This window comes from Saccopteryx bilineata, chromosome 11, assembly GCF_036850765.1.
Source record: "Saccopteryx bilineata isolate mSacBil1 chromosome 11, mSacBil1_pri_phased_curated, whole genome shotgun sequence".
Lineage (NCBI taxonomy): Eukaryota > Metazoa > Chordata > Mammalia > Chiroptera > Emballonuridae > Saccopteryx > Saccopteryx bilineata.
Window position 1 is genome coordinate 5,885,656 of NC_089500.1, and position 26,839 is coordinate 5,912,494.

General features: G+C 46.5%; 1 protein-coding gene across 4 annotated transcripts in view; it reads left to right on the forward strand.

Moving 5' to 3' along the window:
- Positions 1-26,839, forward strand: part of CD226 (CD226 molecule) — a 78,404-nt gene that overhangs the window by 33,093 nt on the left and 18,472 nt on the right. For all 4 annotated transcript variants that reach the window (XM_066247326.1, XM_066247328.1, XM_066247329.1 and 1 more), the window contains exon 4: positions 14,871-15,221. In XM_066247326.1, the coding sequence (XP_066103423.1) occupies positions 14,871-15,221 (351 nt within the window). The remainder of the gene's footprint in view (positions 1-14,870; positions 15,222-26,839) is intronic.

Here is a 26,839-nt window from a genome sequence, read left to right on the forward strand (position 1 = left end):
TTGGAAGACTTTGAGTAGAATAGAAACCAAGTCTTCTTTGAATGTTTGATAGAATTCACTAGTATAACCATCTGGGCCTGGACTTTTATTTTTGGGGAGGTTTTTAATAGTTTTTTTCTACTTCTTTCCTGCTAATTGGTCTGTTTAGGCTTTTTACTTCTTCATGACTCAGTCTAGGAAGGTTGTATTGTTCTAGGAATTTATCCATTTCTTCTAGATTGTTGAATTTCGTGGCATATAGTTTTTTGTAGTATTCTACAATAATTCTATGTATATCTATGATGTCTGTGGTGATTTCTCCTCTTTCATTTTGGATTTTGTTTATATGAGTCCTTTCTCTTTTTTCCTTGGTGAGTCTTGCCAAGGGTTTGTCAATTTCGTTGATCTTTTCAAAGAACCAGCTCCTTGTTTCATTAATTTTTTTTCTAGTTTTTCAGTTCTCTATTTCATTTATTTCTGCTCTGATTTTTATTATTTCCTTTCTTTGGCTGGTTTTGGGTTTTCTTTGTTCTTCTTTTTCCTGTTCCTTAAGGTGTGAAGTTAAGTGGTTCACTTGGGCTCTCTCTTATTTGTTCATATAGGCCTGAAGTGATATGAACTTCCCTCTTATCACTGCTTTTGTTGCATCCCATAGATTCTGATATGTCGTATTGTCATTTTCATTTGTCTGTATATATCTTTTGATCTCTGCACTTATTTCTTCTTTGACCCATTCATTTTTTAAAAGTATGTTGTTTACTATCCACATTTTTGTGGGGGGTTTTCCCTCTTTTCTGCAGTTGAATTCTAGTTTCAAGGCTTTATGATCAGAAAATATGCTTGGTACAATTTTGATTTTTCTGAATTTGCTAATGTTATTTTTGTGGCCCAATATATGGTCAATTCTTCAGAATATTCCATGTACACTAGAGAAAAATGTATACTCTGTCACTTTGGGATGAAATATCCTGTAGATGTGTATCATATCCAGGTGCTCTAGTGTTTTGTTTAAGGCCAATATATCTTTATTGATTCTCTGTTTGGATGAACGATCTAGAGCCGTCAGCGGTGTATTGAGGTCTCCAAGTATGATTGTATTTTTGTCAGTTTTTGTTTTTAGGTCAGTAAGTAGCTGTTTTATATATTGGTGCTCCTTGGTTTGGTGCATATATATTAAGAATTGTTATGTCTTCTTGATTCAGTGTCCCCTTAATCATTATGAAATGCCCATTTATGTCTCTGAGTACTTTTGCTGTCTTGTAGTCAGCATTATCAGATATGAGTATTGCTACGCCTGCTTTTTTTTGGATGTTATTTGCTTGGAGTATTGTTTTCCAGCCTTTCACTTTGAATTTGTTTTTATCCTTGTTACTTAGATGAGTTTCTTATAGGCAGCATACAGTTGGATTTTCTTTTTTAATCCATTCTGCTACTCTTTGTCTTTTTATTGGTGAGTTTAAATTCGTTTACATTTAGTGTAATTATTGACACTTGTGGGTTCCCTATTGCCACTTCATAAATTGCTTTCTGTTAGTTTTGTTTCTTGTTTGATTCTTCTCTTATGTTTTTCTATCTTTTGTTTTTGTTTGGTTGTATTCCATACTTCTTTCCTCTGTTGCTACCTTTTTTAAGTCATGTGCTTTTGTGGTGGTTTTTTCAAGGGTGGTTACCATTAAGTAATGAAAAGGGTACCTACCATGTTCATTGTAGTACACTATCTTATGAGTGCTTCTGCTCTGCATCATCCTTTGCTACTGTTAATCTCCGTCCTCTCCCTTTTTTTATTTGTTTTTGTTGTCACAGTTTAAATTTGGTTTTATTATGTTCTTGGTGGAGCTTTTACTTGTGGTTTTGTTTTGTTTTGTTCTTTGTATCTGGTTGGGAAATCCCCTTTAGTATTTCCTGGAGTGGGGATTTTCTGATGATAATAAATTCTCTCATCTTTTCTGTATCTGTGAATGTTTTTATTTCTCCTTCATATTTGAAGGATAGCTTTGATGGGTATAGTATTCTTGGCTGAAAGTTCCTCTCTTTCAGGACTTTAAATATTGAGGTCCACTCTCTTCTAGTTTGTAGAGTTTCTGCTGAGAAATCTGATGATAATCTAATAGGACTTCCTTTATATGTTGTATTCTTCTTTTCCCTGGCTGCCTTGAGAATTTTTTCTTTGTCTTTGGTTTGTGCCAATTTCATTATAATGTCCCTTAGAGTAGGTTTGTTGGGTTTAAGAAAACTCGGAGTTCTGTTTGCTTCTTGAATTAGAGGCTTTAGTTCTTTCCACAGGCTTGGGAAGTTCTCGTCTATTATTTGTTTGAATATGTTCTCCATTCCATTTTCTCTCTCTTCTCCCTCTGATATACCTATTATTCTTATGTTAGCCTTTTTGATGGAGTCAGACAATTCTTGCAGGAAAATTCTCATTTTTAAAAATTTTTGAGTCTCTTTCTTCTCTCTGTTGTGCCTTAAGTTGCTTGTCTTCTATTTCACTAATCCTACCTTCTATCTGGCCTGTTCTATTAGCTAAGCTTGTTACCTTGTTTTTCAGCTCATGAATTGAGTTTTTCATCTCTGATTTGTTTTTATAGCTTCAACTTCCTTGGTAATATATTCTTTGTGTTCATTGAGTTGTTTTCTGAGCTCCCTAAATTGCCTTTCTGTGTTTTCTTGTATATCTCTGAGAATTTTTATTATTTCTATTTTAAATTCTCTGTCATTTAGCTCCAAGGTTTCCAATAGATTAAATTTTTTCTCCATAGATTTTTCCTCATCTATCTGTGCTACATCTCTGTCTTTTGTATCCATGATATTTGACTTCCTTTTCCTTAATGGCAACTGAGGGGGTTTTGTTGATAACACTAATGAGAATTAATAAAGAATAAAAAGTTAAAAAAATGGAAAAAAAATTATTATTTCCCTTTTTTTTCTTCCTCTCCCCTCCTCTCCTCCTTGAGAAAAAATCGTGATGAACTGTGAATTATATTATGCTAAATGGAATAAAAACTACCTATAATGGAGGGCCTGAGTTGGGGAGAAGTGATAAAGGGGCAAAAAAGGAGGTAGGAACCCACAAAATGCAAAAAAGGATAAAATTTGGGTGAAGAATAAAATGATTTGCTTGTAAGTGATGGTCGACTGAGAGCTATAATGAGAGGGATAAGAAGAAAACCGGAAAAAGGAAAAAAAATTAAAAATTACTATTGTATTAAGTGGAGCAAAAACTAGATAGAATAGAGGGCCAGGGTTGGGAGGAATGCTAGTGAGTTAAAAAGTGAAGTAAAAAGCACTCAAAGTTCCACAAAGAAAAAATTTGAGTCCCAAATAAAATAATTTGTTCATGATTGAGGATTGAATGAGAGGAAAAGTCAAGGAGAAAAGAAGAAACTAATATAGAGGGAGAAAAAAAGAGGAAAAAAGGAAAAGAAGAAAAAAGAACAGAGAGAGAGAGAGAGAGAGTTAAGGGTTTTGGAGTGCAACCCTCCTAGAGAGAAAGGAAGAAAAGAAAATGGGAAATGTAACAGTTATGGGTAGTGTAGTTCAAGAAGAGGAAAGAATAAGATGGGTAGAGAATAAAAGGATCAAGGTTGAAGAAAAAGAAAATAATCAAGACAAGAAGATGAAAGAAACAAAAAAAATGAAAAAAGTTATAAAGTCTGTAGATTTTTCTTGATTTTGAGAAGCTATCTTCTTCCTTTTTCTTTCCTCTCCCTCTTCCTGGTCGGTGACTCTGTACCCCAGTCTCTGCCGTGTGACACGTTTAGGTAGAGATTTGCAGTTGATGAGATTCTATGGCGATGTCATATATTGGGCTTCATTCTCATTGGCAGTTGAGGCTCGTTAGCATTTGTAGGCTCCGACAATTAGAGAGTTCGTTTTCCTGGAGCCTCTCTCCTAGTCTCTCCTTTCTGAATTAGCAGCCTGATGATCTAGCTATGGGGTTGTCGCTGCCTCTGCCTGGAGAGTAAGAGGCTCAAAGAGCTGACAAATCTCCACTCTATCCCCACTCAGCGCAGGGCTCTGGGTAAGGCTCTGGCAGTCAGCTGTAATCAGGCGGAGCTAGGAGCCAATTGCTCTCAAGGTGCCTTTTTATGTGCCTCCAGGCATGTCCAGTATGCCTCAGCACTCTGTGGGACCACTCTCCCCAAGCTTTTTGCACTTTGTAACCTGTTTTGGCTGGGAAGAAAATGCCCTGGTCGCTGCTTGCAGAACAGGAGGTCTTAAAAGCTGCCAAGTCCCTCTTTTTAACGTATAGCCCTGAGTATGAAAGCTCTGCCTATCAGAAATTGCCCCCAGCCCTATGTGCATAGCAAAGAGGCACTAAAAAATATCATGCCTCTTGTCTTAGAATGCTGAAATGAGAGAGATCTTGTCAGTTAGAGCACATAGGTCAGCTGGGAGGTGAGCAGACTGTGGGTTAACCTAATTTCAGCGATTGGATCCACCGATCTCCTGAGTCAGACTGCAAGCTGCTTGCACGCCCCTCCCCTCAACACTCTTGTATTTTTTCTTCCCTGGGATGTTAGCTTGAATGGCTGAGTGAGGCGCCCCGCCTGCCCAGAGAAGTTCGGGTGTAAGGAAGTTGGCTTTTGTGCACTCCCCACGTGCCGCTGTTTAGGGTGCAGGGACCACACCGAGACTCTGGTCACAGCCCACACAGAGGCCTCTGACCCTGCCCCTCTCTCCAGGAACATGGGTGCCCACTCCCAGGGCACTAGGAGGAACCTCTCTCACACTGTCTGCACCCACTGACCAGGTTATGGGGCTAATGGTGGCCGCTGCTTGCCCGTCTTTGCCAGGATCTGGCGTGGGCATTAGCTCGCGTTGGCTGGGTTGCCGCAGGCACACTCTTTCCTCAGCTCAGACATCTGTGCTGCAGCCTGGCTCGGATGTCTGTGCTGCCACCTGGCTCTCTCCAGAGGGACCCTCTGTCCCCCTTAGCTCCCACTCTCTCTCAGTTCCAAGTGAAAGCAGCCCTTGCTCAGGTTAGTGAGGAAGGCAGAGTGTTCCTTTCTCCTTCAGGGTTGATTATATATTTAGTCAATTTTTTGCTCGATCATACCTTAGTTTTCAGTGTGTGGGACTTCTAGACGCTCCAAGGATAGATTTTTCTGTCTGTGGTTGAAGAACTTGTTGAAATTTTGGGGAGATTTATTGGTAGCACTCCTCAGGGCACCATTTCTCTGACATCACTCCTCTACAGAGACTCTTAAGGTTTGATTTGCTTAACTGGAAAGGGTAGAACTCATGTAATGTGTGAGGCACAGCCTGGGACATCAGGCTCTGAGGGGCTGTGAACCCAGGGACTCTTGGCAACCATAAAGCTCTCTGCCTCCCTAAGACTGATTCCAAACTGCTCCTGTTTCCTTCGCCAGACCTCTGCCCTTCCTCTACTTCAAAGCACAGCGATCAGCGGACTGACCGTGACACGGGAGCCTCAGTCTTTGACCCTTTCCAGTGGCCTTTTCCCCTAGCAAGTTGTCCGCAGAATTAAAGCTAAGTTTACACACCAGTCAGGGCGCACGCGGCATTCTGGGTGATGCGAGACAGGTGAGAGTAACGAGGGGAACTCAGCCGAACAAGATGGCATTGGCTAGAAACATATGTTAAATCTGTTTTAACAATTAGCAGCAAGCTGAAGGGCCTGCCGTAGGAGCGGCACTAGGAATGAAGGGAGAGGTTAGTTAGAACACAGAGGTTAGAATAGGGGCGTGAGTGCGGGTGGGCCGGCAGTCTAGTCCAGTCTGAGGAAGAGAAGTGATTCCGAAGAGCTTCACAGGAGAATCCACGCCTGACAGATGGCCGGAGGTGGTGGGCAGGGGACCACAGGAGGCGGGCGGTGCTGAGGGAGAAGTACCCAGTCCAGGGCTCAGAGGACCCGAGCGTGAGCGCGGGGACCGGGTGAGGGGTGGATGGAAGCTGAAGTCTGGCCAAACGGGGGCTGACTCCAGTAGGCTTTGTAAGACGCGCTAAGGCGCTGGGGTTTTATCGTCAAGGCTCTGGGGATGCCTTTGAGACTCTTAAGCCAGGGACTTACAAGGCTAGATTTGTGCACAAGAGATTTCTCTGGCTGTGAGATGGATGAACAGATGGATGGGAAGTGAAGTAGAGAGAATATTTACCAAGCTGTTGCTATGACTAGGGAGCAGGTAGGAACAAGAACCTGGGAAAGTGGGAGGCAGACATGTGGGGGGTCAGGTGGGGGGGCTTAGGGCTTTTTGGGAGGGAGCATGTGTTTGCATAAAACGTTCTGATGCATTGTGGGCATGGGCGTGTCATTTCTTCTACCCCCCCCCTTTTTTTAAGCAATCTAGCAACTGTGCCTTAGTCATTTTTATGTGTCAGTCCCTGAAAATTCTACTTAATTTGTTCTCCACAAAACTAGCTGGCTATATATATATATATATATATATATATATATATATATATGAAATGTAATGTAATGAAGTCGATATTAAAATACATAAATAGTGACATGGGCAGAAAATGGAACAGGAAGGAAACTGAACAGGCGAGGAGATGCTCTAAGCTGACAAAGCTTCGTTACTGGAACATCTTTCATTCAGGGCACTCAGCAGATTTTTCTTTGGGAAAAGAACTTTGCATTTGGTCAGGGAACCTTTCGTCAGACCCCGGGGAGCCTGGAGCCAGCCAACAGTGTGGCTTCTAAATGGCTGGGACCCCAGCTCACACCTTTCTCTCCCAGGATTTCGGTGGACATGGGGACTCCAACGAGGGAATTTCGGGCGGCTCGGTGCAATGACTTGGTTGTGTGTCTTTCCATCAATTCAGAACTGTACCTGACTTGTCTTTATGTCTATACTCAGCAATCTCTGTGGAAGGAAGGAAGGGAGGGAGGAAGGGAAGAAGGGACGGAGGGAGGGAGAAAGGAAGGGAGGGAGGGAGGGAGGGAGGGAGGGAGGGAGGGAGGGAGGGAGGATGGAAGGAAGGAAGGGAGGGAGGGAGGGAAGGAAGGAGGAGTGTCTCCTGGTTGTAATCTGTCTTCCAGGCTCAGTCCTCCACTCCACCCTGCACTTGCAAATACTCATTCCCTGCTATGCTCTGGTCCCAGGGGACACGGTGGCCTGTGTCAAAGCTGGCTCCTAGCCCTTCTCGCTCTCCATTACTGAGGCCAGTCTGTCCCGAGCCACTGGCCCATGGGAATATGTTTTCTTTCCTCCTACTCAGAAAACAATCTAATGGACGATTTCACACTAATGTGTTGGTGCCCGCCAGGAGCTGAGGTTGTTATGTGCACTTTTAACAAGGACAAGCAAAGAAATTGATTTCTAATTATAGGATTTAAGGGCATCATAAAATGAGATATTTAGGAACCATGGTTTCCTGGGAGCCTCTTTGTGCTCTACGAGATGCAGCCCAATTGCCAGGGGAAGGAGAACGCTGAGCATCCCATGGGGTCACTTCACGGGGGTAAGGATGGCAGCCCAGCCCCAGGGAGGCTCCGTGAGCCTCCTGCCTGGTGAGACCCCCTTCCTGGCCATCCAGTAGCTGGGCAGCTTGTCTCTGGGTTGTCGTGGGGACTCAGTGTGTCAGCACGTGTAATGCACGGAATGCTGACACATGGTAAGAACAGATTCAAGGTAAATGATTCTGCTTTCGCAATACGCCGGACATGTTCCAACGTACATGAGAAAAATGCTTAACGTCCTTTCTAGTGATTGTTATCAACACGGTCTGTTTCCTAGGAGGGGAGGGTTAGGGCCAGTGTTAATCTTTGGGTTCTTTTTCTGTGAAGTCTGCCACGCACGAAGTCGACCAGACATTTCCAAGTCTGAGAGGTCAACCGCTGACACTGGTAGGGGACCAGCCAGGGTTCCCGGGCTGTTCTGCCTGGGTCAACAAATCCTAGGAACTACATGTTTCTTCTTATGAGTCTTTTACTTCTCTGGTTGGAGAAAGTGCCGAGATGCTCAAAAGGGAAGACCTTTTCATGCTCTTCAGCAAACCCTGTGGTACCAACTGCAACAGAAAGCATTGTTCTACCTCACTGTACCATAACAGAGAGATTCAAGCTTATTCTTCTAACAATTAAACCTGTGAGTCAAAGTTATGGCATGAGGCTCTGTGGCCACGCTTCAGACAGACACTCTCAGGCTCTGGGGGCTCCTGGAAGCACCTGGCGGGGGGAGTTCTGATGCCTGACCTACGGCCACAGGGCATTTGAATCACAAGTGGTCCCAGGCCTGGGTCCCAAGTCTTTGCTCTTTGGTGTCCATGTGAGGCATTGTGTTTTGGATAAGCGGTGATCCTTGTCTCAGGGTGTATCTTCTGGGCAGAACCTCTGATCGGCCACCCAGGACACACTCGCCTGATTCTAGGTTCTTCTTACAGTTAAACAGATGGCGCGGCAGGCCAGCCTCCCGACACCATGTCACGCTGTGTTTTATCTCCCAGAGCAGCTCTTGTTCTTCCCGCCTTATCTGCGCTGTTCAGGCGGCAGTCCTCCTGCTTCTTTTTATCTTGTTGGCTCCGTCACCTTGTGTCTGGGCTTTACATGAAGGGCAGAGGATGGCCCCAGGCGGGGAGGGCATGGACAGGACGGCCGGCGTCCCTAATGGGGGCCCTTGCTGCTTCAGATTGGCGCCAGTGAAATCCAGCGTGTCCCCCAAAATGTTGCCCAGATAAAGTCCTTGCCCATGTTAGGTGGCTGGGGCTGTTTAGTGAGGAGTCCCAGGCTAGAGGCGCACACAGCAGAGCCCGAATGTCCCACAGTGAAGGAGGCTGACATCCGAGGTCAGGGTGTGGGCGGGTTGGTTTTTTCGTGGTCCTTGAGGGCGGCGTGTGCCAGGCCTCTCCCTGGCTTCCGGTGGCTTCTGGCTGTCCCCGCTGCTCCTTGGCTTGTGGATGCTTGACCCTGACCTCTGCCTTCATGTTCACAGGATGTTGTCCCTGTGTCACATGTCCCCTTTCTATAAGGACACCAGTCATGTTAGATGAGGGCCCAACCCACTCCAGTGTGACCTCATCTTAATGGCATGACTTCAGTGACCTTGTTTCCACAGAAGGTCACACTCGGAGGTGCTGGGGGTCAGCACTTCAATACATGAGTTTGGGGGCGGGACACAGTTCAACCCATATTACTGCCCAGACATCACTGGGGAACATTCCAGCCTCTTAGAGAAATGCCACCCATGATGTTCAGTGGCTCTTGCGTGTGGAAGGATCATGCCCAGGGCGCTTATGGGTGGACAGGAGTGTGTGGTCTGAGTGGTCACTGTGAGCGCGACCAGGTCTCGGTGCTGCCGAACCACCTGCCCCTGGTGTGGGGCCGCTTCTCTCAGCTCCAGCCTGGGCCCGCTGACAGCGGGCTAGGGTCCTGGAGGAGAGCCCATGCTGTGCGGGCCTCCCTGCATGCAGACCTCCTCGCACCCTGCTCCCCCCTGCAGGGACAGCCCCCCACCCCCCACCCCCGGACCCCAGGCCTGAATGTGACCGTGGATTTGTCTTCTGTGCAAATGCAGACAGTCCCAGGAGAACTCCACTCCGCCCCCCAGTCAGCAGCCACTGGGCTTGCTCCCTGAGGGCGGGCTTGGGTCCCACACGCAGATAAAGCATGTTTCTGAGATTGGAGGAGGGCGGTGGCTGCAGGGGAAAAGGAGCAGGTGCGCGCTTGCTCTGCAGACCGACTTTGACCCTGCAGCAGCCACCTGCCTCTCCCCGGCCCAGGGCCCAGCGCTGCTCAGGAAAAACTGCATTCCTCTTTCTTTGAAGTTCTTTCATCTTCCTGATGATGCAGGGTGCTGTTATCTGACTTAGCCTTTTATTTACACGGCCTCTCATTTCCTACCTTCTCATGCCTTCCTTCCCCCTGTCTTTTAATTTCATTCTGATTTCTCGTGTGTTTTCTTTAAGCTTTCATAGTCTTATCTTTATTTTTCTTTTCAGTTCTTACAAACTTTCTCCCTTTCTGGCCAAGTTTTCCCTGTTCTGTGCCGGCTTCTTGCCTAGAGATGAAATGTTTCCTGTTCGCCTGTTTTGTGGGCGAGGTGTCACTGCTGCTGAGTGGTTGCCTGGTTACCGGGTCAGGAACTGGAGCGCTGTGGTTTTCGCTTTCCAACAACTTTCTGACACATGCGACCACCTGCTGAAGACCAGAAGCAGTTTTGGTGGAGCTGAAACTCTCACAGGCAGCATTCTAGTTGAATACACACAGCGACTCTTTCTGTGTTTTTGGACTGCATTTTGCTCTCTCTCTTTTTTAAGCGAGAGAGAGAGAGAGAGAGAGAGAGAGAGAGGGACAGATAGGGACAGACACACAGGAAGGGAGAGAGATGAGAAGCATCAGTTTTTGTTGCAGCTCCTTATTGTTCATTGATTGATTTCTCATTTGTGCCTTGACCAGAGGGCTGCAGCAGAGTGAGTGACCCTTTGCTCAAGCCAGTGACTTTTGGGCTCAAGCCAGCTCACACTCAAGCCTGGTGAGCCTAAACTCAAGCCGACGACATCTGGGTTTCGAACCTGGGTCCTCTGCATCCCAGTTCGACGCTCTATCCACTGTGCCACTGCCTGGTCTCTCCTCTTCCTTTTCATTGGAAGCCAAGAAAGTGGCTCGCAGGCCACCTCCGAGCAAGTTTGTGCCACAGAGTGGCTGGGGCAGATGCTCTTTCACGTTTCTGTGTCTGGTGCCCATATGCCCTGTGACACTGTGATGCCCCTTCTCCTTTGACAGTAGGTCAGAGCCTTCAGCTTAGATGGAGTGACATGACCACTCTGGGTTTTGTAATTTTGAGAAGTGATCCCTGAAGGTCAGCCTCTAGATCAGATTCTTAAATTCTATGCTCTCAGGATCTCTTTATTCTCTTTCTAAAAAAAATACCTTATTATGATAAGAACATTGAACATGTGGTCTAACCTCTCAACAGATTTCTAAGTGGACAAGCAGTAGTGTTGAGTGCAGACACTACGCTGTAGAGCAGGCAGCTCTCCGGCAGGTGCGCACCTGTAAAGCTCTCTCCCATTGAACCACACCTGCCTCTCCCCGGGCTGCCCCTGCCGGCTCCGCCCCTGCCCCAGGCCCTGGCGACCACCATTCTGTTCTGCACTTCTAAGGGCTTGACTGTTTTCGATACTTTACGTTAAGTGGAATCAGGCTGTTTATGTCCTGTGTCTGATGCACTTCCCTTGCACACAGCCTTCCAGGTTCCCCTGCTTGTCTCTTACGGCAGGATGTCCTTCTTTCTGAAGGCAGAATGACATCCCATTGTCATACACGCCACACTTGTCAATCCGTTCCTCCATCGGGGGACGTAGGAGTCTTCCGTTTGTGAAGAGCTCGGCCATGAACATGCACTAAGGGCTCTTTGAGATTCTGATTCATTTCTGTTGGATGAATACCCAGAAGTGGGATTGCTGGTTCATGTAGTCATTCTATTTTTAATGTTTTCGAGGACTCTCCATACTGTTTACCGCAGAGGCTGTGACACCTTCCTACCTACAGTGTCCAAGGGTTCCAGTTTTTTCACATCCTTGCCAACAGTTGTCTTCTTTTTTTTAAAATAATAGTCATCTTAACAGGTGCAAGGTGATATCTTACTATGATTTTGTTTGCATTTCCCTGATTAATGACACTGAGCATCTTTTCATATGTCTACCGGCCATTTATATGTCTTCTTTGGAGAAATGTCTATTCAAGTCTTTAGCCCCCCCCCTTTTTTTTACACAAATTAACTAGCTATAGTCTGGCCTGTGGTGGTGCAGTGAATAAAGCATCAACCCAAAATGATGAGGTAGCCAGTTCAAAAACCAGGGCTTGCCGGGTCAAAGCACATATAGGAAGCAACTATGAGTTGATGTTTCCTGATCCTCCCCCTTCTCTCTCTCCCCTCTCTAAAATGAATAAGTAAAATCTTTAGAAAAAACACTTAAGGCCCTGGCCAGTTGGCTCAGTGGTACAGTGTCGGCCTGGCATGCAGAAGTCCAGGGTTCAATTCCTTGCCAGGGCACACAGGAGAGGCGCCCATCTGCTTCTCCACCCCTCCCCCTCTCCTTCCTTTCTGTCTCTTTCTTCCCCTCCCACAGCTGAGGCTCCACTGGAGCAAAAGATGGCCCGGGCGCTGGGGATGGCTCCTTGGCCTCTGCCCCAGGCGCTAGAGTGGCTCTGGTCGCAACAGAGCGACGCCCCAGATGGGCAGAGCATCACCCCCTGGTGGGCAGAGCATCGCCCCCTGGTGGGCAGAGCATCGCCCCCTGGTGGGTGTGCCGGGTGGATCCCGGTTGGGCGCATGCAGGAGTGTGTCTGACTGCCTCCCCGTTTCCAGCTTCAGAAAAATACAACCCCCCCAAAAAACCCAAACAAACAAAAAAACCCCACTTAATTGTAAAAAAATAACTAGTTATATATATATTTCTGTTTTTTTCTTTTTCTACTGAGTCATAGGAATTCCTTACATATTTTGAAAATCAGCTTTTAACAGATACATGGCTTGCAAATATTTTCTCCTGCTGTGTAGGCTGCCTTTCTCTCTGCTGATTACTTCCTTTGCTGTGCAGAAACATTTTAGTTTGATGTAGTCCCACTTGTCTATTTTTCTCTTTTTAAAATTTTTATTAATTGATTTTGAGAAAGAGAGAGAGAAACAGCCACTTAGTGCTCCACCCATTTATGCTGTCATCAGTTGATTCTTGTATGTGCCTCAACTGGGGATTGAACCTACATCCTAAGCCTGTGGACCTGTGGGGATGACACTCTAACCAACTGAGCTGCTAAACCAGGGCCTATCTATATTTTGTTCTTTGTTTGTGTGTGTGTATGTGTGTGTATGTGTGTGTGTGTGTGTGTGTGTGTGTGTGACAGAGACAGAGAGAGGGACAGATAGGAACAGACAGACAGAAAAGGAGAGAGATGAGAAGCATCAGTTCTTCATTGCAGCTTCTTAATGTTCATTGATTGCTTTCTCCTGTATGCCTTGACCGGGGGGCTACAGCAAACCAAGTGACCCCTTGCTCAAGCCAGTGACCTTGGGCTCAAGCTGGTGAGCCTTGCTCAAACCAGATGAGCCCATGCTCAAGCTGGTGACCTCGGGGTTTCAAACCTGGGTCCTCCACGTCCCAGTCCAATGCTCTATCCACTGTGCCACCACCTGGTCAGGCTATTGTTTTTCTATTATTACCAGTGTCTGTGTTGTCATATTCAAGAGATCCTTGCCAAGACCAATGTCACGAAACTTTCTCCTGTGTTTTTCCTCTGGGAATGTTTCTTCTGGGAGTTTCAGGTCTTACATTTAAGTCCTGACACATTTTGAGTTGATTTGAATGTACGGTGTAAGTAAAGGTCCCAGTTTATTCTTTTACAGGGTGTGCATCCAGTTTCTCCAGGCCCACTTGTGACGAGACGCTCCTTTCCCCGCTTGTGTTCTTGGTGCTCTGGTTGAAGAGTAGTTGACCACGTACATGTGGGTTTACTTCTGGGCCTTCTCTTCTCTTCCATTGGCCTCGGTGTCTGTCTTTTTTGCCAGTACCATGCTGTCTTAATCATTGTAGCTTTGGAGTTTAGTCTGAAGCCAGAAGTCTGACACCTCCAGCATGGTTCTTTTTCAAGATTATTTTGTGGTTCTAGATGAATTTTAGAATTGTTTTTTCCCTTTTATTCTTTTAAAAATTACTGAAGACCCCAAAAAGTTTTTGTTTATGTGTGTTATAGTTATTAATATTTATTGTATTAGAAATTAAAACTGAGCAAAAATTAAAGAATTTATAAGCACATATCTTAATGACCACCAGCGACTGTGAAAATATCAACTATATATTCTTATGGGATAAGAGTGAATTTCTAAGAAGTATATATATTCTTATAGAATAAGAGTTTAAAAAGATAAATTACATTTCAGCATAACTATTAAAATCAGTTTAATCTTGCAGATCTCAGAGAGGGATACAGGGACCCTTTGCATCCTCAGATCACACTATAAAAACTGCTGATGGAGGTAATCTGGTGGTGATGGACTGAGTTCTGTGTGTGAGGTATACCCATCTATGGCAGTAGAAAGGTGGAAAAATATTGGGGGACTTTCCTGGTACCCAGGAATGCATAGAACACGGGGTTCCTATCAATACTTTGCGCACAAGACCACCCATACATCTGAAAAATGACTTTATGTGTACAGTCAGTGAACATGATTTGCTATCTCTTTTGTGAACAATAAAACCTTGGTTGGCTTGATAACAATCTTGATAGTTGACACTCCAAGTCGGTGAGTGAGTCACCAGCCCAGCATGGCCTCATGATGTGATGGCTACCCAGAAAAGCCCCAGAGGCGTCGATTTTGTTTCTTGTTACATGGTTAACAAAGGAAGACTTAGGAAAATGTGTGTGAGCATCTTCTTTCAACAGTCTTTTTCTTCCAAAAATGTGGTATAAAGATATCACGTGCAATCGCTGAAGTTACGTTAAATGACGTCACCTGTCATTTTGACAGAATTTTCTTCCTTTTTCTTTTTTTAGTCAGTGAGAGGAGGGGAGACAGAGAGAGACTCCCGCATGTGTCCTGACTGGGATCCACCCAGCAAGCCCACCAGAGGGCTGATTCTGTGCCCATCTGGGGCGTTGCTCTGTTGCTCAGCAACCGAGCTCTTTTTAGCACCTGAGTTGGAGGCCATGGCACCATCCTCAGCACCCGGGGCCAACTCACTCCAATTGAGCCATGGCTGCAGAAGGGGGAGAGAGAGAAAGAGAAGCAAGAGGGGGAGGATTTGAGAAGCAGGTGGGCATTTCTCCTGTGTGCTCTGACTGGGAATCAAACCAGGGACATCCACACACTGGCTGATGCTCTACTACTGAGTCAGCTGGCCAGGGCCCTGACAGAATTTTGTGAGTAGCTTCTACTTTCACGTCTAAAAATTGGAGGACTTCCGTATCATCAATTTCTCCATCTTTTCAGACAGCTTTGAGATTGCTGTGCCATTGGATAGCCATGTGGTCTCGGAACCTGGACATAATGTCACGCTCATGTACGAGCGTCTAACAATGGGGCTCATGCAAGAAGTCACATGGGAGAAGATCCAGTCCCATCAGATCGACCTCTTAACGAGCTGCAACTTGTCCCATGGGAGGAGCTACACAACCAGGTACTGGCGGCGAGTCCTGAGCAACTGCAGTGAGGGGATGAGAAGGTCGTTCATCGTCATGCCCCATGCCACCGCCTCTGACTCTGGGCTTTACCGCTGCTCCTTCAAGGCCAGCACAGGGGAAAATGAAACCTTCGTGATACAGTTGACCGTCAGCGATGGTGGTGAGTCCATGTCAGAGGTCTGCCTGTGTCAAAGAGGGGAAAAGCCAAGCAGTGTGGTTTGGTTTCTGCTGTCCTTTTTTTTGTTTGTTTGTTTGTTTTTGGATTTTTCCAAAGTTAGAAGCAAGGAGGCAGAGAGACAGACTCCTGCATGAGCCTGACCGGGATCCACCCAGCATGCCCACCAGGAGGTAATGCTCTTCCCACCTGGGGCGTTGCTCCGCAGCAACCAGAGCCATTCTGGTGCTGAGGCGGAGGCCATGGAGCCATCCTCAGCACCCAGGCCAACTTTGCTCCACTGGAGCCTTGGCTGCGGGAGGGGAAGAGAGAAAGAAAAGGAGAGGGGGAAAGATGGAGAAGCAGACGGGCAATTCCTGGCCAGTGTGCCCTGGCCAGTGTACCCTGGCCAGTGTGCCCTGGCCAGGAATCAAACCCGGGACTTCCACATGCCTGGCTGACACTCTACCACTGAGCCAACCAGTCAGGGCTCTGCTGTCTTTTCTATGGCTCTGTTGTTCGAAGTACTTTTTGATGATTGGATGTAGGTAAGTTGTCGGTTATTGAAGGGTAGTCTTTGGTATTTATTTTTGTTGTTTTTTGAAAGTGGTTTCTTTTTTTTTTTTTTTTTAAAGATTTTATTAATTGGTTTTACAGAAGGGGGGGGTGAGATGTATCAACTCATAGTTGCTTCACTTTAATTGTTCACTGCTTGCTTGTTGTATGTGAGTTGATGGAACAAGCCCAGGGTTTTGAACCAGTGACCTCAGCGTTCCAGGTAGATGCTTTATCCACTGCGCCACCACAGGTCAGGCCTAGTATTTCTTTATCTTGTTAATCCATCAATCACAGATTTAACAATAAAGATCTTTCCCATTTTCTTAATCTATCGCATTTAATGAAATTAAAATAAAATTCAGTGAGTCTGAAAAAAATCCATGGGCTCACTGGCCTAGAAGTCTAAGCTGTGTAACTCCTGTTCTTCAGGGACATGAGAACTCCCTGTGGTGGTGACCAGGTTTTAGAACCCTCCTGTATCCTCAGCAGGAAGATGGTGCCAGATTGGGATTTGCTGAGTCAGTGTTGAGAGGGGTGGGAATTTAGTAGGTGTTTAATAGTGTGGTTGCTACTTTGCCACATCGGAGTGTTCAGCCCCTTAGTGTTTTCAGATCTGGGAGCAGAAACAGGCCGGCCTGGATGCTGTTAGAGCTGAACTCAAGGGCCTCTCACCCAGCAGGCTCCTCCCAAGGCTGGGGTTCATCTGGGGTGAGCATTTGTCTTCCATGTCATAATGGACCCCGAACCGGCGGGAGCTTCTGGCCCCGCGAAACCCGTGGGTCAGTAAGAAAAAGTGGTTTTTCCCTTGCTGCAGTGCAAACACAGAGAGACCTGTCTCCCTGGGGGTCTGTGGGGAGACTGTGTTACAGCTGAGTGTGAGGAAGGCCTCCCTGGGGGGTCTGTGCTACAGCCTCCCTCCCTCCCTCTTTCCCTTCCTTTTCCCTTCCCTTCCCTTCCCTTCCCTTCTTTTTTTCCTTCCTTTCTTCTTTTTCCTTCCTTTTTCCTTCCTTCCTCCCTCCCTTCCTTCCTCCCTCCCTCCTTCCCCCTTCCCCCTCCCCCCTTCCCCCTTCCCCTTTCTCTTCCCTTCCACCTTTCCTTCTTACTTTCTGTTACTGCTTCCAGCCAGCCCATGCACTTTGGCTTGTGAGTAGAACTTTAAAGGCAAGGACAGCCCTGAGGACTTGGCTGTCCCTCCATGATGGCTCGTGCAACAGACCGATGTCCCCGGGCCTGGGAAGGATGGAGGAGAGGTCTCTGTGCACACGGCCTCCCCTGTGCTGTCACAGCAGCCGTGCGCGCTACAGAGGGCATTGGCCAGGGGCTGGTGTCGTCCATGGCCACCTTGGACCACAGCACACCTTCTCTGCTCCTCGTAATGACTGTGGCAGCTGCGGGTGAGACGTACGTTCTTTTCAGAACTTGATGCAGAAGAGGGTTGATGGCCTAATTGGGGGAAAGAATTAACCGAGAGGTTTCACTTTAAATGCTGACTCCATTCCTTGAGACAGATACAGAAAATATTTCATACCAAAATTTTTTTTAAAAAGATAGAAAGACTGAACAGAATGGTTAGTATTGTTAGTGTCTGTTTTGAACACCCACAAAATGGCTTTTGGACTCAGTGGGCAGGTGGGAAGACTGTCAGCTGTGCCTGTTGGTAAGAAGGCGTCATTGACAGAGGATGGCAGCTGTTGATTGTGTGTTCTGGTTTAATTCTTTTAAAAAATAATCGTGAGTACATCAGGAATATATATATATATATATAAATCAGATGGCAAGCCAAACGAGATGGCTTGCATGTTCTCTGGTGCGATTCAGTTGCTTCAAAGCTGAGGCTGTTTGGTCAAAAATCAATGTAGAGATTAAAGCAGAGAGACAGGTATGAGATGCAGGGCAGATTTAATTTATTTCAACTGTCAAGCGAAAGGCGATTGTGACACAGATTTTAGAAACCTCTCTGCATCCTTTTGTTAGCTTCCATTAACTTCTTCTCTAGGATCAGGACTCTCATACTCCACACATGCGCAGAGGCTCTTCCCCTGACAGTCGTTTCCTGGGTCCATATTCCAACAAGCAGTGGGTTCTCAGAGGTCACCTGAAAGATGATACAATGTCGAACCATGTGTCAAGTTGCCAGTCCTTCATTTATTTTGAACAAAGAGAGAAAGTGGCAGAGGCACGAGTCGAACCCGAATTTGCTATTGACTCCTTTTGCTCAATGAAAAGAAATACTGGTCTCCTGTCCTTGGTTGGCTCTCAGAACCTGGGATGCCATATGAAATAGTTCTGGACTGACTTTTCTGTCCTTGAAGTGTGTCCAGACCCCAGGGGTGAGGAACAGAGGAAACTGACTAAAATTATTCTCGGCTCTTACTATGCTTTGGAATATCATTAGTCATGAGACAAGTATTCCAGTTTCCACCAGAAGAATGTGTGAAGTCTTTTCATATTAACTAAACATGGTGTTCAAACTACTATTGTTTTCACTGAGCTTATTGATTATAAAAAGGACGAGGATCAAAGAAATGAAATCAGCTCTCTCCAAAAGTTTCAGGAGGGGAGTAGTTTTGAACAAACTTCTGTGGGCCACTGCTTGAAAATGTCTTCCTCCAACGAGGCCACTCAGCTGACCCGTCAGGTTTCAAAGGAACCTGGTGTTGATAGTCGGAGCAGAGGAAAGAGGAAAACAGAGGATGAGGCATAACAGGAAGTACGCACAAGTGGACGAGAAAGATGTGTGTGTGTGACTGCCATCCAATGGTTAGGTGGGTACAGAGACTCTGAGTCATGGGTCCATATATAGGGTGGTAGGTCCAATTAAGTGATAACTTGTTGAAAGACTGGATCTCATAGAAGGGCAATGAAAGTCACTGTCAACTCCTGACCAAAGATGACAAAATAGTATTGAAGGAAGTGAAAGTCAAATAGTTGAGTATAGAATAAACAAGAGACGTCCAAGGCAGAGGAAATGAGCTGAGAGTCAGGAGGAACAGGTAGTGCAGGAATGACTGAGCTCTCATGCGAGGCTGCTGCCTGCACATCCTGGGTCTTGGGGCCACAAATAGGAGCTCACTCCAGGTAGACAAAATGTCACATGGCACCTCCTCAGGCAGACAAAGCAGGAAAAGGTGCCCCCATCCTCTGGGCTGATACAGACCGAACTGGCGAGCAGGATTGCTGAGGCCCCCTCCCCAGCTCGGGTGCCCATGGGAGAGCAGTTGTTCTGATTGCCATGACCTTGACAGACACCCACTCTTTCCTATTTTCTCCTTCTCTTCACCACATTTACCTCCATTTCCGTCAGATCTCCCTGTCTTCGAGAATTTTCCACGCAAGCCCACACAGCTTCCTGGCCGTTGCGCCAGCAGGTATCTTGAACTTCTCAGACACTTCTAACTTAGAAATGTATACCTCCAGGCACTGAATACCTGCATCATTTGCGGTGGTCCAGACTCTTATATTAGAAATTATTTGAGATTAGGTGTTGTGGCATCCCTGCTTGGAGCTGTCAAAGTATCTTTCAGAGTATGTGTTCGTACATATGCTAGGCTCATCCTTTGTGTGTTAGCACTTGTTTGTATTCTAGTAGGCACTGTATCCATTCTTGTTTTTAAGTTTTCCAGCTAGATTATTTCTAGATTTTCTTCATCAGTATTTAACACTTGAAGTTTAGTGATTACTGATCAAAGAAACCTAAACTCTTAGAAGATGAATTGTATTGTTTGAAGAGAAATTTTCATGAGCTTTGTTTACATTTATGTATTTCCAAAAAAGTCTACTTCCTTTATTTAACTTTATTTTTCTTGTTGTGCATATTTTATGTAAATTGTGCATACTTGCTAATCACCTGGCCCAGAGGGTGGGGTGTGGAGATGAAGACCACAGAAGTATGCACTTGGAAATCATGGGGCACCACAGCCAAGAGAACCTTCCCATACATAGCTCCTGTGAGGCTTAGGGTTCATTAATCCAGAACCTCTGTCTCACTCCTAGGAATTTATAACACATGTGCACAGTGTAGGCATGGGGGTTGTCTGAGCCGGTGCGCAGGGGGTGCTGGGTATGCCCATAGCTACGGCAGAGTGTGGTGACCCTCGGCCTTTCCTTATCTTCACCTACACAGAAAACAGTGTGCGTGGTGGTTAATTTATATACTGGGCCCATGGGCCCAGCATCCCAGAACACAGGTGTCACTGCAGGCTAAAATAGCCTCTAATGAAACCGATCAACTACAACTCTCAGGCCAATTTAGTTGCGTTTTAAAAATTCTGGACAGCAACAGAGTATCCAAGATGAAACATACCAAGATGTCTAGCCAAGATGTCTCCAACATCACAGGGGAGCTGATTACTCAATCATGGCCTGTTATGTTGTTGGATCTTGACAGTTGCCTCTGCCCAAATCTGTTCTGTTAGGAGATGTTGCATTAAAAAAAAATGCAGCCTGTCAGTTTGTTGGGTAAGCCTCACATACTGATTTGTTCATCTTTCCCAAGACGCCAAATCTGCAGTCATTTTTTTTATATTGAATTGAATATTAAGAAGTTATGATCAAAGAGAAGGAAAGGTTGAAAAGAGGCCACATTACATTGATTGGATGATGCTACTGCCTAACAACATTGCTGGGTGTCTGTTGGTACCTCAGCTACACAAAGCAAATTCTAATTGACCATCATGATAAACATTGGAAACTGTTGGTCTTAGAAAGCAGCTAATCCTAGGAAATGTTTCTTTTTTCTTTTAAGTGGCTTTTACTCCTCAATGTGAATGTCAAGCAGTTTTCATGAGGCTTCTCTCCCTAGGAACTCACAGTGCAGGTTGAGATTCTGATTCAGAAAAAATGTGCTTTCTCTCCACTGAAAACCCACAGCCACGCTTATTGGAGAGACCTACCTAATGACCCAACTGCAAAATAGCCATTTATACTCCTGGTCGTGGGTGGGATTTTTCATTTTAAAGTGTCTTGAGGCCATTCATGCCTGGTGGTTGTCTCGGAGAACCTTATTAGGAACTGAACATAGATGACTGTGTGAAATTTCTCCCCAAAGGCAACTGGGAACTAACTTACAATTTTAACAAATTAGTTCTTTACACAAGATTAATGGCATTTTATATTCAATGGCGATTCTCATTTTAAGTGTTACAGTTCAATTAGTCGACTACTTCCAGCTTCAACCGAAGCATTTCAGCCCACTGCTGACCAAACTCTTGCCAAATATTCAACAGTAAACCTACTCGGTTTGCAGAGGGCTGTGTTTTTCAAAGGACAAGAAACAAATAGTAAAAATAGTCCCATCATTTTTACAGATATATGTCTGGGCCCTCATTTGTATCTAAAAGTAATTTATATGGAAATGATTCAGGGACTCTTAAAAGGCATTTATTCAACTGAGAAATATTTTTGGATAGCTTTTCTAAAATAAATGTTTTACAGTACTCCTTGGCCACTCCAAAATTTATTTCCAGAATTAATCTAATGTATTTCACTTTTGCTAGAACTCAGACTCACTGTGATGTCTATAACTTTTTGAATGAAAGAGGGGCATTTTGTTTGATGGACCCCGGGAGGAAACTTCCTTGCCCGGCTACGAGGTTGACACTCTCCGGTGGTGGATTGGGGGCAGGGACTGAGAAATGGCTCGAGCGAAGGGGAAGGTGACCAGTGAGTGGAATGAGAATCCTTATCCTTGCGGTGTTGGCTGGGTAAATACAGAACAGATGCTGAGATAAGAAGGTCGCACAAATGGTGGGGTATTGTCAGCCCTCAAATCAAAGCTCAAGGACACGACGGATGTGCAAGGAACCCCGCAGTCGGGGCCACAAGGAGACAGACTTGCAAAGGGAGACAGGCCTCCGAGGTGTGATGACTGTCCTGAAGTTCGTGTGCCCTGGGTCTTTTGCCTTCCCTAGAGCACTAGGATGGATTCTTCACTCTTTGCAGTTGTGTGCACGTGCCTGTGTGAATTCACATAGCTGTTGCATTTGCTGGGAAGAGCAGGGAGCAGTGTATTCCATCTGCCATATGGTAAACACTGGATAAAATACATGTGATTGTGTGGGCAGTTTTACAATCACAGCAAATGTGTCTACATGCCAAACCCCAAAGAGTTGAATCAAAACAGGTTGTTGGGCTTTCGTGTTGGTTACTGTCTCCTCTCCCTGATCCAGTGAGCACTGGAAGCTAATCATGTAATTCCATTTTTTAATCACAGGCTGTTTTTAAAAAGGAGAGGCCAAATGAGTAATTAAACTCTAGAGCATAAAGCTGCAGATTTTTACACTTTTTATTTTTAAAAACATTTTTTATATATTGATTCTGAGAGAGAGAGAGAGAGAGAGAGAGTCCAATTTGTTCTGCTTATTCATGCACTCATTGGTTGATTCTTGTGGGTGTCCTGACCCGGGATCAAACCCACAACTTCTCAGTGTTGGGACAACACTTTAACCAACTGAGCTACCCAGCCAAGGCCAAACCTGCAGATTTTGAAATGTTGGAAGAGCCTTGTTTCTTAGAGTCAGGCACTGGCTTTCACAAGTGTTGTGGAGATTTTCTTAGTCAATGTTATTTTAGTACAGTGATTTAAAATTGGATAGAACATTGGGAGATAAACGTTCAGCTCAAAGCTTGCTGTCTGTTTCACATTCTGAAAAGATCTGTATGACGTTTATAACATGTTTATGAATGGCCTCTATACATAGCATACAGTTTGAATCTCAAAGTTTTCTAGGAACCCCAGGGAAAATCACCAGCAGCACTTGTAAGACAGAAGTGTCACGGGGCCTCATCTTGGCTCCTATCTGAAAAACTCACCTGGAACGATCCTCTGTGTGTCCTTCACTCTAAGAAACTTCCTGGTAACTACTCATTTAGCACAACTCTATTATTATTATTCTCTACCTTGTACAGAGGAGAGGAGTGATGCGTGGAGGTGCCAGTAATGTACTCGTGGCTGCCCAGCCTGCAGGGGGCGTGGCTGGCTCCCGGGGGCCGGCAGCGAGGCTGCAGAGAGCCCGCAGAGAGCCCTCGTTCTCAGTCAGGACCCTGTTCTGCTGCTGCAGGAGAAGGGATGTGCCCTGACGCTGACCACAGCTGCCTCCAGGAGAAGCCAGCTCCTGCAGCGGCTGTAGCTGGGGCCCTTCCTTCTGGGCGGTTTATCGGTTCAACAGACTCCAAACGGGGACCCGCAGAGAGAGCAAGTGTGGGCCAAGGAGTGGGGGTTCGGTCTCCAGCTCTGCGTGCTGAAGCCGGCGCGGGTCCCACAGGTGCTGCTTGGGGTTCTCCGCTGACCCGTCCCTTCTTCTGGGCTGTCTGGGCGTCCTGGGGTCACGTCAGGGAGGGCTTCCACGCAGTCGTGTGAGGAATCAGCAAAGTCGGGGAGCAGATGTTCGGGTCTGGAGGGGAGTGCAGTCACTGATGACGATTATACCAGGCGTGGACAAGAGGACCTATCGGAGTGGCCCCTGGACACGGGGGAATCAAGGTTCTTGCTGGAGACTGCGGGTTACCGCTCAGCACTCACACATCTCCTTGGCTTCGTAGTGCCTTGACACTCCCCAGATCCCCACCAGACCGCTCACTGGCCTCCCCTTCATGGGGAGCCCTCTGCCTCCTGGGGAATCCCGCCCCCTCGTGGGGAAGCCCTCCGTCCAAAGGGGAAACCCTCTGCCTGCAGGGAAGCCCTCCCCCACCTGAGCCCCTTCCCAGGAATCTGCTCCAGGACCCCAAGCTCACCACCCATCCGTCTCCTTCCACGAGGGTCCGCTCCCTTCAGGTCACAGGGAGGAGCGCTGACCACAGGTGCAGGGCTGGAGTTATTACCCGTCCAAACCCCAGCTCCTCTCTTGCCAGGACAGTGAGCACTTGGCCTCCAAAATCTCCCAAGGGGGAAAAAAAAACCCAAAAGTTTATTTTCTATATTAAACTATTCAGACTGGCTATATTCTCTTATATTTATGGGCCTTTACAGCTAAATACATAAACTATTTACATGGTGTGGTATGCCACTGTGTTTGCTTGCGTGGGGAAAACGTTTATCTCGATCTCAACAGAGCGTCTGGGAAAATGGCCCGTTCTGTCCTCGAGGATAAGTGGGACAGAGACAGTGTAATGGAGAGTCACACTTGGTCAGACAACGGTGATGATGACACTGTGCCGGGGAATTATAATTAGAAACCAGACCGCCTCCCTACCCAGAAAATAGCTCCGCGAAGGTAGAAAAGAAAGAAAAACGATTTTACTGTTGAGTAAGCATTAAACCAGAATTGTGACACGCCTCGCTGGCACCTTGCTCAGAGGCTGCAGGGACGGACAGCGCCTCACCTTTCACAGACTGAGCCTGGCAGGTGCAGCGCGTCCCATGCGCGCGGTGCGCAGTGCTCGTGGTGAACGATGACTCATGACTCGTCCTCAGGGGGACACACAGCGTTCACCCTGAAATGAGCTTCTCGTGTCTTGACTCCGGGAGGAGTTCTTGCACCTCGGAGCAAGGCCCCTGGAGGAGTAGTTAGGCTCCTGTCCTCCCACAGAACTGGGCGGCAGGGCGCTCTCTTCCTTCATCCCCACACCCCCAAAGGACGGCTTTGATTTGTTACAGCAAAAGGAAACAGTGCCAAAGCAGGGAGGGAGAAGGTATGTGGGTCAGAATCCAAAGGACTGACAGCATTCCAGGAGGAAGGCTGGGGCTGCCCGTCAACCTCATTGTTTATACGGACAGTTCAGACCCGATAAAACACCTCAACAGTGAGGGAATGGTGGGAATGCACCAAAAACCCAAGTTCTCACCCACTGGTCAAGGGCCAGCCTTGCACAGGGACCTCTCTGAGGCCAGCGGTCTCTGGCCCACCATGCGTACTCTTCCGCACACTGATTCCCCAAGGATGCGAGCGGGTGCAGTCCCAACATGCTGACCTCTGGTGCATACATACCATCTCCTTTAACATGTTTATGAAAATCGAGGGACGTGCTCAAGAAATATAACAAGACCAAAATAATTAGGTAAAAAGGTGAAGCATCTGATATGATGGAATCAAGCCTTGAAAAACTTTCTGGGCAAGTGTACCACGTCAAAGAATGTCACCGCCCCTCTGCCTCGAATGCTGGTGTGGGCACCCTTGCTTTCACCAGTCACTGTGGAGCACTGTGGCCCATAGTAGGGCATCATGCACATAATGATACCAGAAAACATAGCTGTACCGAGGAGATAAACCTTCCAGCCAGTTTAAGACCATGTTTCCCAACTGATGAAAAATTTTAAAGTGCTGAAGTCATTTACCATCAAGACAGGCAAGCACACTGTAGCAAAAAATGCATAAACTCGGTTGGAAACTCGCTTCCCTTAACTGGCTTTCCAAAGAAAAATTATTTAGATTCTCTTGTGTCATCTATATCTCAGTTAAAATCTGATTAAGACTTTTATTTTCCGGACAAGTGGTGGCTGTTCACTCAGAAGAAAGATGAGAGGTTGTGATGTCACGGTCCTTTAATTTTCTGAAAATAATTTATTTCCTAAGACTTTCCTCGCAATAAAACAGGGAAAGGTTTCTGAAATACAAAGAGTGTGAAAGAGGATACAGTTGATTTGCACAAAGAGAGCTGACCTTTGGGACGATATTACCATACCAGGACCCCCTTGCTGCAGCGGTCAGGCACGATGTTACCATACCAGGACCCACTTGCTGCAGCGGTCAGGCACGATGTTACCATACCAGGACCCCCTTGCTGCAGCGGTCAGGCACGATGTTACCATACCAGGACCCACTTGCTGCAGCGGTCAGGCACGATGTTACCATACCAGGACCCCTTACTGCAGCGGTCAGGCAGACAGGCTCAGCCGCTCCCGGGCTCTCCGGCGGTCCCCTGGAGGGACACTGACTTCATACGTGTTGACCCACACGATCTCTGCTTCTCCCCGGGAAGGTGAGCACGCATCCTCTGTCGCGCGTGACTTGTTCCACACGATGTTTCAACATGCAAAGGATAGAAATGAACTACTTATTTACCCCTCATTTTGAATGCATAGATACAAAATATATGTAGCCTCTTAATAATTTATATATATCAGGTGGTGTGTAAATGTATAAAGCACCTCTGTTTTCTCGAAGCTGCATTGCTGCCTTTGGGTTGGTTTAATCACTGTTTTGCAGTTGCCAAAAAAAAAAAAGAATGGTTTGAGAGATGAAGGATATTTTTTTAAATTGAATTTATTCAGGTGAAACTAGTTAACATAATCATACAGGTTTCAGGTGCCCAATTCTGCAACCCATCTCTGTACACGGTATTGTGTGTTCACCCCCCCAAGTCAACTCCTTGTCCATTGCCACTCATACCCCCCACCTCCCACCCCCGCCCAGCAATCACCACACTGTTGTCTGTGTCCATGAGTTTTTGTTTGTTTTTTCTTCTGTCTTTTTTGCTCTATCCCTCCCTTGTCCGTGGCCATTAACAACTCCCCTCCACCTCCCCTATGCTGAGATCTCCAGGAGAAAAAAAGTTAGAAGCCAGCACTGGGCCCCAGGACGCCTGTCCTCAATCTCTGTTCCATCCAGCCAGTGTCTAATGTGGCACAGAGGTGGGCTGTTTGCACTCTACGTTTAGTAAGTCAAAAATCACAAGCGCGGCTGTCGGCTCACACATCCCGACCCTGTGAGAAGTCACCAGCTACGGATTCCATCTGCACGTAGAATGACACCTAGCCTTCCTGCTTCTTCTTTTTTTAATGGGGTAAGGAAGTGAGACTAACGAACGGATCCCTAGCATGACCCACGCAGGGCTGGCTAGGGGCCGCGGCTCAGTGAGTGAGTTTTTCTAGCAGGTTTTTCAGCTCTGTGAGACCCCTCCCTGACCTGCCCCACCCCATACTCTGGCACAGGGCGAACAATGACAGTAGTGCCCACTGCTGCCCGTCCGGCTCTCAGGGAAGGAGCTGGCAGTGTTTCCATCACGAGCCTCCCTAAGGGAGGCCACTCAGCCGTAAATACTTGTCGTTGGCAGACACGTAGCCTGGAGGACTGCGGGCCTGGAGTAAATTATTCCACCGTGCATCTCGCTGCCAATCTGTTTTAACTATT